Genomic DNA, 17,673 nt, shown 5'->3' with positions numbered 1-17,673 from the left:
CCCCGCGCTCACTTTAAAATACAGTGCAACACAGCAGCCGAGCCAGTCTGATAAACAGTAAAGTGTGGTTATACATCCATAAAGGGTGAGGTTTGTCTCCCCTATTGTAAACTGCAACAGTTCCTCAGAGAACTGAGCACACACAACCCCCCTGAGCCTCTGTGCTGCTCTGCAACCTGAGTCACTTGCTGAGCACACCGTGATGAGTTTACAGCTCTGCAATTTAAGGTTCCTGTGAATATCATAGCAATATACAATTATATGATTAACAATTCATGTTTGTCATTCTTTCTGATTTCTATGAAATCAGTGGCATTTCTTTCATGATGCTATGAAGGATGTATGAAAAAGAAAATAAATCAGGGAGTCACTAAAATCAGGTTGTTAAATAGGGAAGTATTTAACAAGTAAACATCTTTTAAACAGCATTTAAATGGCTAAATAACTTGTTGCTTTGAAAGGCCTTAGGGACGTTGAAAACAAACACTCCAGTCTGAACCACTCTTGAACAAAGCCTGGGAGAGTTCACACAACTCTGTGGTATAGTAGAGTCCCCAAGAGCCTTCCAGCTGTGAGATTGTCTCAAAGCTTAATTACACAAATACAAACATACTCACACCTCAGGGGTGTAAATTTATGGGTGCTTGTGGCAAAAACACACTGTTAAATGTATGCAATACACCTTAAATGGCTTTTTTGTGTATATTTCAGTGTGGAGTTAACCCTGAGGCCTCATACACGTTTAATCCTGTTGCCAAAAACGTTATAGATCAATGCCTGCCATCAAGATACTAGATCTTCCATGGAAATGTGACTAGTCCAGGGTTTCACGCTACGACAACAAAGACCCACTGACGCAAGCACAATGCTTACAGGCTTTCATCGTAATTCTAAATCAGTATGAGTACAATTACTTTGCATATCTGTTCTTTAGCTGGTCTGCCAAAGTAAATAACCAAAATCCTAACTGCAGAATGTACCATAAAAATGTTTTTTTGGCATGAGGATACACGGTAAAATGTTTCAGTAGGAAACCCCAGGATCCTAATGGCTGGTTGTGATCCCTAATACACAACTGATGCCCAGTGACACATGAGCATGTCCAGATGGATCCGCCTGAAAAACTGACAGGCTGGCAGATTGATCTGGTTCTTGTTCAGTACAGGTGTGATCTATACAGGACAGCTGGTCGGCCCCTCGCTGACCCCCCCTCCACTCTAGGAATAGGTTGAAAACTGTGTGGAGGGATGCAGGGGAGGCTGTGCTTAAGGTTACACACACAGCTGTCACCTCCTGCTGAACTCCCCTCAGTGAGGACTGCTCAATGAAAAGCCCTGCATATACGGACTTGTTGAGCCTGCTCAAAGACTGAAAGAGTCCGAAAGGTCACTGTGCCAGCTGTTAGGAGGGGGAAAGACAGTGTGTGTTTGTGTGTACAGGAGATAGTTAAAATCATGTTTGAAATAATCTTCTCTATAAAAAGGAGGACAGTACAGTTAACATTAGTTGAAATGATGCGTGGAGAATGAATGATGTTGGCACGCTAACATCTGTTAATTAACACTAAACAGAAAGTACACTTGCTGATGGAAATAAAATTGTTTTTTTAAAAAGGTATCTGGTAACAAACCAAAGTTTAAAAAATTTAACTGATGATGGTGCAGATGGTGCTAGCCAAGTCAGTATGATTCATCCTCTTGGGACTATGAATATCCGTACCAGATTTCATGGAAATCCATCCAATAGTTGTTGAGATATTTCAGTCTGCACCAAAGTGACAGACCAACATTTAGGCATACCAACATAGCCTGAAGCCTTCTTTACTAAAAACGGATGTGAAAAACACTAGTATCATTAATACCAGCTTCTGTTATAAATGGATGATGTTTTAGTTCTCCTGGTGTTCCATATTTACTGTACATTTAAAATACAGACCCACCCTGAGATGCATGTAAATAGGCAGTGCACTGTTTATTAGCAACTTTGCCTGCAATGAGGCCTTATGTGTCTATAAAAAAACAACAATGGAGTGAGTGACTTGCTGTCTGCTACACTGTAAAACAAAAACCGCACAGTATCATATCTCCACAGGCAAGACCTGCTGTGGAGCAAGAGTGTGGAATGCAAGCCTGAGGCACGTGAGATGAACAGCGGGGAGAAAAATGGAGAGGAAAGAGAGGAAAATTCAACAGGAAATAGTTAAGTGCTTAGTGAATTATTTATTCTCTCCATTGTAGTGGTTGGCTTCCTGCTGGTTGTGTTCAATTTTCAATAGGAATCCTCTTTATGTCCTCGGTTGTCAACAGGCAGCACTATAGCATACAGCATACTGTGTGTGTGTGTGTGTGTGTGTGTGTGTGTCTCTGTGGATGGCAGGGAAGGGAGGAAGCCCGCATATGGAACGTGGCTCTGGTTAATGGCTGATTTGAGAAGTAATGGAGGAAGTCCAGTGGTGGGTTTTACAGTTTTCCAGCTGTGCTGTTTGAGCATGCTATTCAACATTGAGCCACAGGGAGACTGGGAGCATCCAGTCCACTTACCCAAGTAAGTAAGTGAGGTACAGAGGACGCTAAGTGCTCGGCCCACTTACCATCTATTGTATCTATTGTATTTCACTTAACAAATGAGTAAACGAGACACAGAAGACGGTTTCTATGTGGACAATCGAATTATCAATGCAAACTGACACATTCAAACACTGGATTTCTTCAGCCACTTACTTCCCAATGACTTCTGAAGTCCTAAAACAAACATAATGGGCAAATTATTTCGACTTGGCATCTGAGCAATTAGATCAGGGGATTACAATGAACTGTAAGCCATTTCTAACTGAAAGAATTATGAGCCAGTTTATATAATAATTTTGATCTCTTTTGATCAGAATACTTCACTGAAGTAAGAGAAAATAGCTTACTCTCTAAGAGCATAAATAAATTACTTTTCCAAATTAGAAAGCCAAATTTGTTTTTCAAGCACTTTTGTAGACTTTTTGTAAAATGTTACCTTTACTTCAATTCTTGTCTGAAAGAAAACCTCCACCAATATTTTTACGCTATTAATAACGTACACAAACATGCTCCACAGTATGTCAATGACTATTAAAGCAGCCCCACCAATCATGGGTCAGTGGCCAGGAGCGAAGATCAATGTGGTGATGGAGGCGCTCTGCGTGCTGTGTTGCATGGGAACAGACGGCATGGACAACCGTGGCTAACAGAGCGTGGCCACACAACACAAGGCAATCTATAACGCAGATCCATATTACAAAAAAGCAAATCAGATCTATAAATGCTCAGAGAGATCGTGTTTGGTCACCCATGTTGAGCCTGAATGCGAAAGTAAACAGAACTACAAAAAAGAAACCAACTACAAAAAAGAAACCAACAACAAAAAACCCCCAACAAAACCTCAAAACCAGTCTCTTTCCTTACAAGTGTTAGTGCCACCTGCTCTCATAGGTAACCACAGAAGTTACTCAGAAGACTAACTGATGATTGATCTATACAGGGAAACTCCTGCTCTGTGACTGATACATCATTATTCTTATGAGTCACAAGATAAACTCAGATAAAAAAAAGAATGTCAAAAGTAACCTCATCCACTTTCTCAGTGTTTGTCAGTTTTGATGGGTTATTTTATCCTGGAAATCTTAGAGATGGGGGAGAATGACATTCGACATGCAAAGGTGAACTGCTCCCACATCGAACAAACAATCTGATAAAAGTGTCCTCGCGCAACACCGTGACGCAGCCCCAAAGCGAACTGAAACTACAATTATCAGTGGGGATGAAAATATGTTGCATTAGGCCATAATAAGCAACAAGCAGCATGTAGAGGCACATAACAACAAAATCCAGCCTAATCTCTCGGTGACACGCCTTGCATTCTTTGGTCTGTTTATTTGTATGGTGTTCTTATTACTCAGGATAAATGGCTGAAGTCAGACAACACGACATAACATCCAAATGCATCACATCTATAGTGGAGTTTAATGCGGGGGGGACGACTCATCATTCAGTACATCAAAAAAAGTTTGTTAATTGCTTCAGTTTAAAGGCCATTTGCATAAGTGTGTATTTTCATGGCACTTTGAAACATATACAGCTATCTGACGATGCATAATCATCATCTGAATCTTCTGTCGTGTCAACTATGGCTTAAAGCAATGTTTTGCACACACAAAGTCACACAGTTATACTGCTGTAGCACCACGACAGAAAGACGGGCAGAACAGCGGAATGAAACAAACATAATGTTTTATAGTCATAACACAGCCTGAAATAACTTACTACGCTTGAACTCAAGGCTACTGAGGTTAGAACAGACTATTCACAGTTCCATAATTACACAGCTTCGAGATGAGATGTGGTGGATAGTGTGTAGATACTAGGGGTAGTGGGTCAGTACGAAGCTTTGAAGTACTTGTTGTTGACTCTGAAAGTTAAGTTGTCTAAATGACAAGGGACAATGCTGGAATGCTCCTACTCATGGAGTAGTTGAGCATTGTGCTTTTTGTTTAAATGCAGTCTATACAGCGTAGGACTTCAGCTATCATTTTGTCACCGATTACTTGTACAAGGGTTGTTGGATAAAAAATAAGCAAGGAAGAATTCCCCTGTAGCACTTCGTACTTACACTTACAAATAAAATTACATTATAGTAGTTATTTTATATTCAGTATTACAGTAATAAAGATTGAAGTTCTTAAAATTTTACATCAGTTCTCAATAATAAAAGTATAGCAATACTTACTGCTTTTTGTCTTTCCTAAACCAGATGGGAAACCTTTAATTCCTGAAAACTCTTGTGTAATTAATCACCATGAGCCAATGCTGAGCTGTGTCAATATAGAAATGTTATTTGGAAAGCAAGCGGTGTGTCAAATAGTGGACTACAGATGCATGGGCAACAGAAATAAACTGTACATCATGGCAGTGATGTATGTTCTGCAATACCACACAAAGGAAGCTGACTTCCCCTGCTGTGGTTGTTTTTCCAAGCTCACTAAGAGAAGGTCTGTCTTTTCAGTAGGTCATTTGAAATATTATCACAGTATTAATCCAAAGGGAGTCAGTCCATGAACTGTTCTGGTCAAGCACTTAATTACTGATGAGAAATTTCGCAAGGAAATATTGGCATGTTCTGTGGAATAAAAAGGACCCACTCAGATCTGTAAATTTGCAATCCAGTAAGACTCAGATGCAGGGCTCTATATAATGTGTCAAATGTGGGCCAGTAGCCTGGATGGTGGTGTTTTAGAAGAGGGTGGGGCCATTAGGCCTGTGTATTGTGTGGTGGCATAAACATTTACAAGTCTCTAGCCTCAATGCCTCCTCTGTTTAACTATGAAGCCAACAAAACTCCTTCTTCCAAAGCTCTCTCTGACCAGAGTGAACAGCATCTTTTCTCGCATACGCTCGGTGCCTCCTTACCACTGCAGCTGCGGCTCCGACTGATGCTTCATTGTTACTGGCACTTTAGCTGGTAGTTGGGCCACACATTTTCTCCCTTGTAGTTAGTGTGTGATGACAATCAAGACCGCACTGTTTGTCCACATTATAGCATCACTATGTGTGTTTGAGGAAAAAATAAATAAAATGTGTGTCCAAATATGCTGTTAGGACTGCTGGGGGCTCGGTTGCCATATTAACCACCACCCCCAGGCTACTTTTATTATCATTACTCATTCATTCCTCTGCTCCACTGCTTTTGATGGCCACCCTCCCTTTTATGCTAGTATGTCTATCTGTAATTGCAACTAAATTAACAGCAATCTATTAGGGATCCTGCATGTGGCAGCTTTAGTGTTACAGTGAGCACATACAGTACTGAATTATACCACACTGCATTGACTGTGGTCTGTAGCTAACCTTTAAGTTGTTATGACTATTCAAATAATCCTCACTTTGTGGCAGTAGTTGTAACTCTTTTTGTGTGGGTTGAGGTCTCATAGTGGGCACTGGACAGGCTAATGGAACGAGTTAATGGGAGCAGTTGGCACAGCAGTTCAGTGGGATTGTGTTGAAAGCTATGGATGGAGCCCTGAGGCCTAGGTCACTCGATTGTCCTATGTACAACAGGCACACACATACACACAATGCACATCCACATCCCCAGACAGAAACAAATGAGCACACAAAGAGTCCCTCTAAACTATTCAACCACAAGCAAAAAGGTTGCAGAGGGGATGCCACAGGGCCTGGTTTTCAACAGCATCGACAACAAATAGAACATGGTCTGGAGGACATAAGCAGGGAAAGCTTTCGATGGCCCAATTGTAAAAGAAAAAAGTAGACAGCTTCACACACACTACTTGGCACAGTGACAAAAGGGTTGAATAAACAACAAAGTGAAATAGGAAAAGGTCCAGAGGTGAACTTGTTTTACAATAGTTCTTAGGCTATAAAAGTCTTGTAGCCTCCAGAAAGATTAAACTGTGAACTTGAGTCTATCAGTGCAGGAGGAAAAACTGTGCAATCACTTGATATCAAATCAAATATCAAATAATGTTCAAATGGGCTAATTTACTGCATATTGGTTTTAAATTAGTTTACATGAAGAATTTGTATCCTTGTCATTGGGATGATAATAAACTGTGATTAGGGACTCGAGTAGATCAGCGCATCCTATAACTCAATGCAGAGTTCAAAATAATGTTTGTTAATGCTATAATGAGACAGCAGAAAAGAGGAGTTAGGAGGGGATAAACAACCTGCCTTCTTTAGCTGCATTTTACTGTTTTGAGGACAGATTAATTCACTGTGATTAGAGCTGAAACAGACACTTTTGGACCAAATATCAAACGCTTAATTGAGAAAATGATTGACAGATGAGTCCATAATGGAAATAATCCTTAGTTGCAGCCCTAATTTTGAAGACCAAGCAACTAATCAATTCATTCATAAATGATCAGCAGATTCATCTATAATGAAAATAACCCTGATATTGATTGTTGGTCGTTTTGCTCAGGCATACTAGAAATCCAGACAGGTGACATATGAGTTTATGAGCAACATGAATCAGTGCCAGACAGTGACACACATTTATATATTGGAGGGCAGGGCAAGCACATGCGAGGTAGAGGGTTAAAGGCGGGAAATCACACAGCACACACACACGTACACACCATCCTGGGTACCCCTCCTGTTCCTTCCCCCGACGCCGAGGCCACTGGCACAATTTCCTGTCCCTTGTCTCCCTCACTGAGAGCCGCTCCCTCTTTTTCTCTACAAACTTCACAGTCCAGAACAGCCTGCACAGAACCTCCGCCTCGGCTACAGCTCCCCTTGTTTAACAACTTACCTCACCTAAACAGGCAAGGTCTAATAGCACAGCGCGCACACACCCAGGCGAAGACAAAGGAGCTCACTGCGACACACAAGCACCCAAACAGAAACATTCGGTCTGATCCTTCGAGTGACCTTTCTGGCTTCTGGGGTTTACTGCATTTTCTAGCATTCCATTTAAAGCTCGCTTTCTGAACCGAGTGTTTCGGCAGAGTGAGAGCAGCCCGACTGGCAGGCAGCAGGTTCACCTTGGGTGAAACCAATAGACTAAAGAAACCACAAAGTGCTATAAATACCCAGCTTGTCAGTATCTGTAACATCAAGCAGCACCAGAACAGAGACACTGCGACAGCTACAAAACCCTGTGATCTAGCGAGATGAATTCAGAGTTCTCAGTGAACGGCAGCTGTTTGGCAAGAGAGCAAGAGGCAAACAGGCACTATAAAGCACTTGAGATAGGAGACTGATCCTACACATAGACAAACAGCCACAAGAGAACCAATCACTTCACGGCCTGAGTGCAAGACAGAGACAGATACAGAAAGACAGAGAAGCAGAAGCAACAACGTTCTTGTGAGTGAATGGCCTGAAGCAGCGAGGAGTGGTACCACTCTCTCCGCGTTAGAGCGATGCACAAAGCTGATCTTGTCCGTACAGCAGGCTACTTGTCATCCTCTTGACACTTCGTGCGCACACACTGCATTGAAGAAGACTGAGACAAATGCCAAATAATATATCTCATCTTGCAGTTTAAATGCACCGTGGTAAACCAAACTCTTTGCATTTGGATTGTTTCACGGCTTCTTAAAAACAGGCTTGGATGACAGATGTGTCCGCCACACAGAACAAGACTCGCCCTCGCACAGTCACTTATAATTAGGCAGTGGTTGTTTAAACTATGTCAGCAATGAATAATCCAAAACGCACTAAAATAACTTTACTGTTTCCTTTTCAGTTCTTTTAATTACAATGCACACAAACAAAACAATGAACGCGTTTCACTCCCTCTGTGCCGTCGTAGAAAGTACATGTGTCTATCATTTTGCATGATTGTGCCCATGAAACACTTGTGTTCAAGTGTTACTGTAATAGCTCTATATTTATAGTAGTTGTGCAAAAAACATCAATCTATCACTGTTGAGATGAGTATATTATGGTGTCTGAAAAAGGTCAAATAAAAACGGCTTTGAGATTGTTAAATTTCTTTTTGTGGTTTGACATTTTTCCACATAGATTAGCGTGTTGGGGCAGCACGTAAAGTTGAGAGGAACATGATTTGAGAGTTTAAAAGAAAGGTGGGACAAAGACAGCAAAAGCTATTTTGCTGAGGATCAGAGCGTGGTAATAAGTCTTTAAAAGAAAATCTCTTAAGCTTACATGTATAAAAAAATATTGATATAGTCTAGGTTTTTACAATTTTATTTAATCATCAAATCCAACTATTTTTGATACATATATTACACTATGCAGCAAATAAATGACTGAAAAAAGCGGCGTCTACATAACTGCATATCATCTTCCAGGGATTTTATTGATCGACTGATGTTTGGCCCTCTGGTCTTCCTCTGAATGCAGACACACTGCAGCAAACATACTGAACAAAAGAGGTGGACCCTACAAAATTAGCTTTTTAATCACAGCTGCACTACGTCTGTGTTAAAAGACACCAACACGTGTGTGCATTTAAATGATTACTAAAAGCGATTAAAAAACAATAACATTATGGGCCCTTTAAAAACTCATCTGGGACTATAAAATCATCCATTCGGTGTATGCAAGTTTCCTCACTTCTAATGTTTTAATGAAGATGAAAAGTCGGTGGAATCATTAAGGACAAGTCAATAAAGGAAAGCACTATGCTGATGAGGTAACGTCCTATCCCTGCATCTGTGTGCTTTCAGGTTTTATTTAACTATAATTTGCTAATGTTGCATATATTGCACTGTATGGTATTGTATTTTGTAAAGCACTTTGTAAATCCGGTTTTGAGAGGCGCTATAGAAATAAAGTATTATTATTTTCTTTACTCGAGCTCCAGCTGTTACTGAACAACATAAGATGCTGATGGAGTTTTAACAAATGGTGGTCTCTTATACATTAATTACAGCTAAAAAACAAACTCCTCCTCACATTGGAGAAACAAGCAGGGGTTCATACAGAGAAGCAGTGGCTTGCAGAAATGACCACTAGACTACATCTGGAAAAATAAAAATCTGATATTCTTTGAAGGATATACAGGAGAACTTGGTATTCCTCCCTTGTGTAATTGGAAAGAGATCTTATGCAATCCTAACAGTTTTTGTTAGTCCTGGCACATTCACAAAGTGGCTGACTTTTATTGCGTAGCTCTGAAGGGGGCTTGAGTGGAGGGCAGGCTTTCCCTTTATTACTACTGTATGGTTGCTGTTTTTGTTTTGTCTTGCTTGTTTTTGTCTATTTTCTTTTCCCTGTTTGTTTCAGTTTGTCCGTATGAAATATGTCAGGATGCCTGTTACAACGGCTTGTGCAAACTAGATGGGCCATATGTGTTGCCTCAGAACTATAACAACAAAACTATTGAGACGATAATGAAGCACAAGAGAGAAAGAGAAACACAGGATCTGTTTTTGTTTTTACCTCACATTAAACTTGGTACCATCAATTTTAACTAGAATAAAAGATATATGAAGAGCACAAAGTCAAAATGTGTGCTGAATGAAACCTTGAGAGGATATGTCCGGGTTGCATGTTTCATTGTATGAGGCGGAACATCCAAGTGGGTCAGTAAAGGCAGACACACTTAAAAATAAAAGGGCTACAGGCTCAGTCATAGTCGCTTATGAAACAAACATCGTATATGTCTGCATGAAAGTGCGTCATACAGTGTTTGGGTATAACAAAAAGATATCAAACCAACTATTCTGAATCATTTTCGTCCCCAGACACACACACACACCCACATCTGCCTTGACAACAGCAGTGACTTGTTTTCAAGCAATGTCAACTTCTCTCTCCATTCCTGATTTAGAGTGGCATCGGAAACTGGCAGCAACTGTGGGACATCCCCTTCATTGTATGCCAGCTCCCTGACCCAGCCATGCCACCCTGGGGTCTGAATGATTTGACACACTCAACACACACACACAGCTTGACATAAAACCCTTTTTCAGAGATCTTTTCCCTCAGCCATTGAGATTGTCATTCTCAATCCCACCAAGGCCTCTCACTATATCTGATTCTCTCCTTTGCTGGTCACTTTACTTTGGCTGCTTGGAAGATTGCATTCAGAGTAGACAGGTATTTCTTTTCTTTGTTTCCCCATTCGTAGTGGTGCCCGTAACTGTATCTGTAACGTATGCAATGGTGGTCAGCAAGTGCATTAAATAACCATGTAGTGCACTGGGTTTCTTCGATCAAATCGACATGCTATCACAGGTAGCGCATAAATCTGGCTTATTTTGAACTAAAATACACTGCCAATAACTGTCTCTGGTTTAAAATGGAAATATATGTACTCATAACTTCTAGCTCTGCAAGAAGTATAAAGAAAACCAAAATCTCTGCAAGCAGAAACGTGAGCTCAATTGAAAACTACAAAACAAGAACTGAAAGAAAACACCATAGTACAGAGTTTCAGTAGTGGTTCTCAGTTTTGTTAGTTTTAGTTCTAGTATCTAATCATGGATTAATTCACGCCTGTACCACCACTTACAGTTACAGTACGTGTCCCTTACATTTATAGAACTTTATAATGTGTCACAATGAATACATACTGCGGAGGCTTTGGCTCTAAAAGTGATTCTTAAATCTGGATGTCTAAGCAGTCAACATTAAGAGACACTGCAGAAGGTGTAATTAGTTGACACAGCTACATCCTTTGTGAATTCTGCATTGAGACTGCCCTCAGCCAACTGCAATCTGCTAATATGACATTGGAAAATGGAATCATCCTCTTTGTGATCCTTACTGTGGATATTTACTGCAGTCAAGACTATTTACAGTGATTCAAAACATAGGTAGCAACTACGCTGTGGCTGAACTGAGACCTCCTCATCTGTAACACCACGCAGTCCGTCTGAAAACACATCACTCACTCTACCCGTCCCCAATGAGGGCCACAACAGCTACGGAGACTGGGCAGGGCAGGGAGGCAGACATACACACAGCCATACAAATGCGTGAGTCTTACTGCCCGCTGGGCTGAAATGCACAGATTTATTAGGCAGAGCGTACCACAGACTGTGTTTTCTCAAAACAAGGTATTATGGCACTCAGCACTGTGCAATTACACAATGATGGACTCAACTACCTTAATTATGGAGCCTCTACGCGCTACCGGCTCACCAGGGTGGATCTGTCCACACAGCTTAAAAGGAGAAGCCGAAACTCACTACAAACATTAATACATCAAACAGTGTTAACCCCAACATATGGGCCAACAAACTAAGCTAAGCTAGCGTTGTGAAGCAAGGCAGGCAGGTTGGCTTTAAGATTACAGTGCAACCAATACCAATTTTTGGTATTGTGTAACTGGATTAAGATCACAGCACCTAAGCACACCAGCAGATCATCGCCTGATGGGCACAGATTAGAGAAGCGAGGGTTTCTGTCTACAAACTTTAGACGTGATAAGGTGGAGAGGCAGCCTGTGATGGATGGCTGTAGCACAGCAGAGCAGCCTCCTCGGGCTGGGTCCACCCAAGACTTCAGCAGAGGAAATGAGCACCTTCTATAAAGCCACACGACACAAAAAGCACAGAGAGGAATGTCCCCTGCATTTCATTCTGCCAGCTAGCCTATTTTACATTAAAGCACCAAAACTGGCGACAGCTCGCAGCAGCAGCCTCAAACAGAAGAAGTATACATCCCAAAAACCAAACAATGCAAGTATGCATTTATTTCACACAGAAAAAAAACTGTTGAATAAATGCATAGTGTGCAAGAAACTTCTGTAACCGGCTACTGTAACTGTGCAACTTCAACAGAACCCCGTGCTTGAGAGTATTTTTTTGCCGAATAGAGTCAGTGTTCTGCCCTGTTCATTTACATTTCAATTCATGCCTGTTCTTCTGACTTCTTTAGGCTCTGTGTCATTTGAATTGTGGAGAAAACACAGAATTTCAAAAGGCTATATCCAGTTTCTTCATTATTATTAATATTTTAAACACCCCAAATAAAATGCTAAAGTTTTAACCATATTGGGGGAATATCACAGTCAACAGTCTGATTTCTCCAGTGATCCAAGCGTGTTTACTCTAATGATTTAATGAGAAAACAGCAAGCACAGAAATGATCTCACACACGGTACATCAGGAGAAGTACTATTTGTGTGTCTTTACCTGTGTCCTCATCTAGATCCCCCTGTAGAGAGGAGTCTGTGTCCTCTGAGGAGGCCTGGCTCCTCCAGCTTATATTGCCCATCCAAGAGGCCTGGGTCCACGCAGCTACTGGGTCCAGGAGTGATACTGTTAGCTACGCTTTTTGTATACCGACGACTTGTTGGTCAGGCTAGCATTTCCACGGCTGTCACTCAGTGGCACTGCTGAGAGTTAGTCACAAACTAAATAGTCCGCATGACTCTCTTGAGTCAGCAACACTACACAGCACTTCAGAAGGGAAAGATCCACAAATAGCAGTGAGGGAAGGCAAGAAGAATTGAAAAATAACGTGCTTTTCCAGAATCGATTGTTTATTAAATCATTCTTATTATAAACAGACACAGAATTACATAATCCTGGAGAGGCCGTCTGAGTGAAGTCTAAGCTGTCATCAGTGATCCTGGAGGGGGTCCAACCCGCGGTTATCTGGAGTGGGGTTGTACTGCGCAGACACAAGGAACTGAGCAGGCCACTTGCGGGAATAAATGACCTGCTCTCTGGCATGTAGGCCAACGCACAGCAGAGAAATCAAGCGAAGCATCATCTTATAAGACGAGCCCCTTCAGAGAAAGAAGTCTCAAGAGCGTCGACGGAAGTGCAGAGATGAATACGACCTGTAAATGGAAGTCGTACTGAATTACATATGTGATCTCCTAAAACAATCTCAACTGCAGCCTGCAGCTCCTTGGACGATGTTGAAGGTGTTGAAAGCAGAATGGCCTTGAGAATATTCATGTTCCAAAGATCTGATTGCCTTCACAGACAGAGCCTTCCACCGCTGCTCATCGATAGCCTCGATCCAGTCATTACCCGACGCGTAATCCATCCATTTCTCTCTCCGTTTCTCCCTCTGTGCAGAGACTCGATTCTCATCAATGCGCCACCTTTCTCCACCCTCTTTCTTTCAATCCCTAAGCTCTATTCCCTCCTTCTTTTTGCTTTTTCCCATACACAGCATACAAAGAAAGAAAAGAACTAATTACAACACAGCTAAACCTATATGGGAACAGCAAGCCTCTCATTCTGTGGAGGAGGGACGGTGAAATGCTTTCTGCCATCAAACCTCAAAATTGCAGCATGTCAAACCAAGACCCATAGCTTGCCCTGTGCAACACTTGGATCACTCATCGGCAATGTGCATAAAGCTAATCATCCAGGGAACTCTGTTGTAATCATGGATACTTTAGCTCTTGCTCAGAGTTCTGGTGACTAAGGCATGTGGAGCTTGCTATTTCTGTACGCCAGACAAGAAGATATTTTAGTCTGAAGTGATGCAGTAACCACTTCGCAAACACAAAGCCATCAAAATGACTTACACTTCAGCGTTAACTAAAGGAATGCCTGAGAGTCAACTCTCTGCCACAGCCAGACCCTGTCAAAAGCAAATACACAGATACACACTCCCACACTATGCGGGGGGGGGGGGGGGCTAAAATAAGGAACTGATGGATCAGTTCCGCCGCTGTGGTCGGCTACTACCATTGACTGCCCAGTGAGAGAAGAGTCAACAGGCTAATAATAAAAACTGTGCTACTCCCACAACTTTGTTACCAACAGTGACATGCCAAAACCGCTGTGTCCCAATCTCAGTCTCTATGGGGAAAACAAAGACAAACTAAATTTTGCAACTGCAAAGATTGCAGCAACACGAATGTAATCTCATTTGAGGCTTGTTTCTTTTAGTCATACAGTTTATACGTGCATTTCTTGCTGTGAAGTTTGCCGGACGCAGAGTTACAACAACACTCGCAGACTCCTTTCTTTGATGCAAATAAGTAACAGTTAACAGCAATAGAAGCATCCTACTAAGTGGCGAACGTGAGCACAAGATCCATGCCTAAGCACTAACACATGGTTTTATAAATCTGCCATTACTAGGGTCACAGTACACTACTTTTTCGACACAGCATGGAAAAAGGCACCAGATATTTGAGCTTTAAAGCTTCTACTTATCTTCAGAATAAAACAAGTTTCATAGCCTGTAAAATGACTACAGTGCACAAAGTCTGGCAACAAGGAGCAGCTGTAATTGTTCGAAGTTGTAGTCAAGCCATTCAATTTCAGCATTATTTGTGTGAATGAAGATTTTGTACACAGGGTGACACCCTTGTCTCAGCCAAAAGAAATGTTAAGTCACACCAGATGTGCATCCCTACTGTATTTTTCTGCAGGAATGTTTTCCTGAAAAGTGGATGCGGAGTTTTTTCTGTAACATGAAGCTAAAAGATGTTCGCTTTACATAAATCATCCCCAAAAAACCGACCATGTCCACAATGATAAAGTCTCTTTCAAGGGCGTTGCATTATAATACACATACTAAACACTCAATGAGCAATTTTACTAATGTCAGTAAGCTTCACTAGGTCGCTACATCAAAATATGATATACCATTAACATAACTCATCATTAACACCAGTGAGAATATGGTGAGGTATGCACTGAGATGAGTTCAACTGTCTGCTGCTGCTGGTGGCTTTTGGGCAACACCAGCAGCACTGCATCTGTTTATGGATTACAGCCTGGGCTGCCTGAGCGATGAAGTCACATGGGTGCGTACACAGAGAACGAGGGTTCGATGTTAAAGCAGACGCGAGAAGCACCCTAACTTAGCTCCACACAACTGGGTGCAGAGGCAAGTTTTAACAGGTAACAGTGCCCGTTGTCGTCACCCCCCCTCCCCAGGAAAGGACGAGGACAGTGACGGCAGTATCCATGGTGATTGGGGAGCATGTTGATGCAGCTACTCGCTAGTGACTCTGGGAGAAAGGCTGGCCATAAGTCTCCCGCTGGAGCTTGGTGTCCATGCGTGCATTGATAGTCCTACTTGATATGCACGCTACGGTAACCGTTTGCATGGTGCATCTCGGCAGCATCATGTCACTGTTTAAACCGTAACGCGTGACTATATCCATGTGCAGGAATCCCTACTTGCGGCCGTGAACTTTATTTCTCCAGATCTTTTCCCTTTTAACTCGCTCCTCGAGACACCAGTGTATTAATCTCCTTCTGTCAAGGTCTAAAACGGGTCCCCTTTCTGTAAAGTCCCCACAGCCTAAGCCCACATAGACAACAGTCTCCTTTTAACACCAGCTCTTTGCTCCAATCCTTACACGCATTCTCTCTCTCTGAGGAAAACGCTTAACAGGCTGACACCGAAGCTATGCCTGCTGCATGTTTCTTTTTCTTTTTTTTTCAGAGCTACAGTGAGTCCCCAGCTTTGCGCCCTCTTTCCATTTCACTGGCATCCAGCACAGCGTGTCCTCTGGGTACATATTTGGGATCGATGGACATGTGGAAGAGAGCAGAGAGAGCAGGCCAACAAGTGACCTGGTACACGCAGGCGGGAAGCCTGGGGGTCCACAAGACAATGGATGCGAGAGAGAAGTGATGGATTGGGGTTCATATTATCCACATACACTGCAGCCTTCATTTGCTTTGAACTTATTAAACCCAAATTAAAAAAAAAACTAAAACTACACCTCCTCTGAGTTTTCATTTAGCTGTGACCATATGTAGTCATATGTCTAGAAGACACGAAAGGAATCGGAAACTTTTATGTCGGATGACTGAGCTAGTGCTGGATGACACTCCCTCCCTGCCTGTTATTACTGGGAGCTGTGTTTGTGTGTGTGTGTGTGTGTGTGTGTTTCCATTTACTGCAGGCATCACCGGACAGGACTGTATGTGGAGCGAAGCAGAGAGACAGCTGGTGGAGTGGGATGCAAGTGTAGCTGGCGGGTATAAAGTTTCCTTCCAAAGGCATACCCGAGACCACCCTGTCCCCCTCCCTCCCTCCCTCCCTCCCCAACCCCATACCCCATACCCTGTGAGCTCGGCTGTGCTTTATTTTGCCTTTTGAAGCTGAATATAAAAAATATAAGCAGCTAGTAGACACACAAGAGGGTCACGGCAACGAAAAATGCCACGTGCACAATGTTGAAATGAACACAACACAAATACACACGACAAGTCTTGGGCGTGAACGCATCACAACTCCAGTGCACTGAAAGGTAACACAACGTAGCTAGCGCTGGCTATCGAAAGAAAAGCTAACCTTTAGCTGCCGCTAGCCACCATTACAAACACATCTTAATATATTTTGAGCTATTGGCCAAAAATATGAGGCAGGAAATAATAATAATATGAAACACCATTACGCTCGTTTATTTAATTGTCTTTGGGGTGTTTTCTCGCCGGGTGAAAAGCCGTGATTTGTTCTTGAATGTTAGCGATGCTTTCAAAACAATCAAAAAACCTGGTTTTATTTACGACTGTGGAGCTGAGAGTGAATGCCGGTTTAGTACAATAAAAAGCTGGATAGCACCTTTTTTAAATGGTCTTCTGTAGGCTAAGCTAACCCCACGGCACACACATAGTATATCTTGTCTGAACTGAGTAGAAACAACGTTAATCATTTATTACTGGTCAGTTAACCGGCTATCTCCAGTCAGCATGAGGCTGAAAAACAGCACAGAACAAAAAAAAAAAAGCCATTTACTCCAGCGAGTAACAGCGACGCTTTATTTTAACTGGATAGCCGAGAAAAGAACAATCCATGAGGCCCAATTAAAACCACCATTCCCATTGAATATAGTGTTATTGTGAAGCCCCCCCCTTTTTGTTTTTTAGCGTATGTATTTTGCCCACAGACCCCCTTTTTTTTTTACATTGGATCCATCCGTGGCCCTTGTGAGGAATACCGTTATGCAGTCTCCCGAGGTGGAGCAGTGTGGTTGAGTCTAGCCGGGCAGGACTTACCTTGCTTGTTCTCTATTTTTCCCGACATTTTCGTAGCCAGCAGCTGTGATCCCACTCGCAGTTCAACAAAACGTTAGCTACAGACGAGCCTCGCCGTGTGTCTCCTCCGATTATTCCCTCATTTTCGATACACTGTTGTGTCCATGAGATGATTCCGCTGGGGTTAATATCATATATTCATAGGCTACACACATTGGTACGGCCAAAAACTGTCTCAGTCCGTCTCCGGGTAATTTTCACTGGATATACACACACACATACACTTACACACA

The 17,673-nt window shown here is 42.1% G+C and overlaps 1 protein-coding gene across 10 annotated transcripts in view; it reads right to left on the bottom strand.

Annotated features, from left to right (window-relative positions):
• Nucleotides 1–17,667, bottom strand: part of rapgef1b (Rap guanine nucleotide exchange factor (GEF) 1b) — a 41,829-nt gene extending 24,162 nt beyond the window's left edge. For 3 of the 10 annotated variants that reach the window (XM_035667532.1, XM_035667535.1, XM_035667539.1), the window contains exon 1: nt 12,605–13,741. In XM_035667532.1, coding sequence (XP_035523425.1) covers nt 12,605–12,686 — 82 coding nt within the window. In that variant the 5' untranslated portion in view covers nt 12,687–13,741. Of the gene's footprint in view, nt 1–12,604; nt 13,742–17,401 lie in introns of those variants that run through there. The other 7 variants (XM_035667531.1, XM_035667536.1, XM_035667533.1 and 4 more) reach the window with 4 other exon arrangements.
• Nucleotides 17,668–17,673: the final 6 nt, after the last annotated feature.

Source organism: Morone saxatilis, unplaced genomic scaffold (genome assembly GCF_004916995.1).
Source record: "Morone saxatilis isolate NCDOM2014 unplaced genomic scaffold, NCSU_SB_2.0 Contig21, whole genome shotgun sequence".
Taxonomy (NCBI): domain Eukaryota; kingdom Metazoa; phylum Chordata; class Actinopteri; family Moronidae; genus Morone; species Morone saxatilis.
Note: the sequence above shows the minus strand (reverse complement) of the source record. Positions and strands in the feature narration are given on the sequence as shown.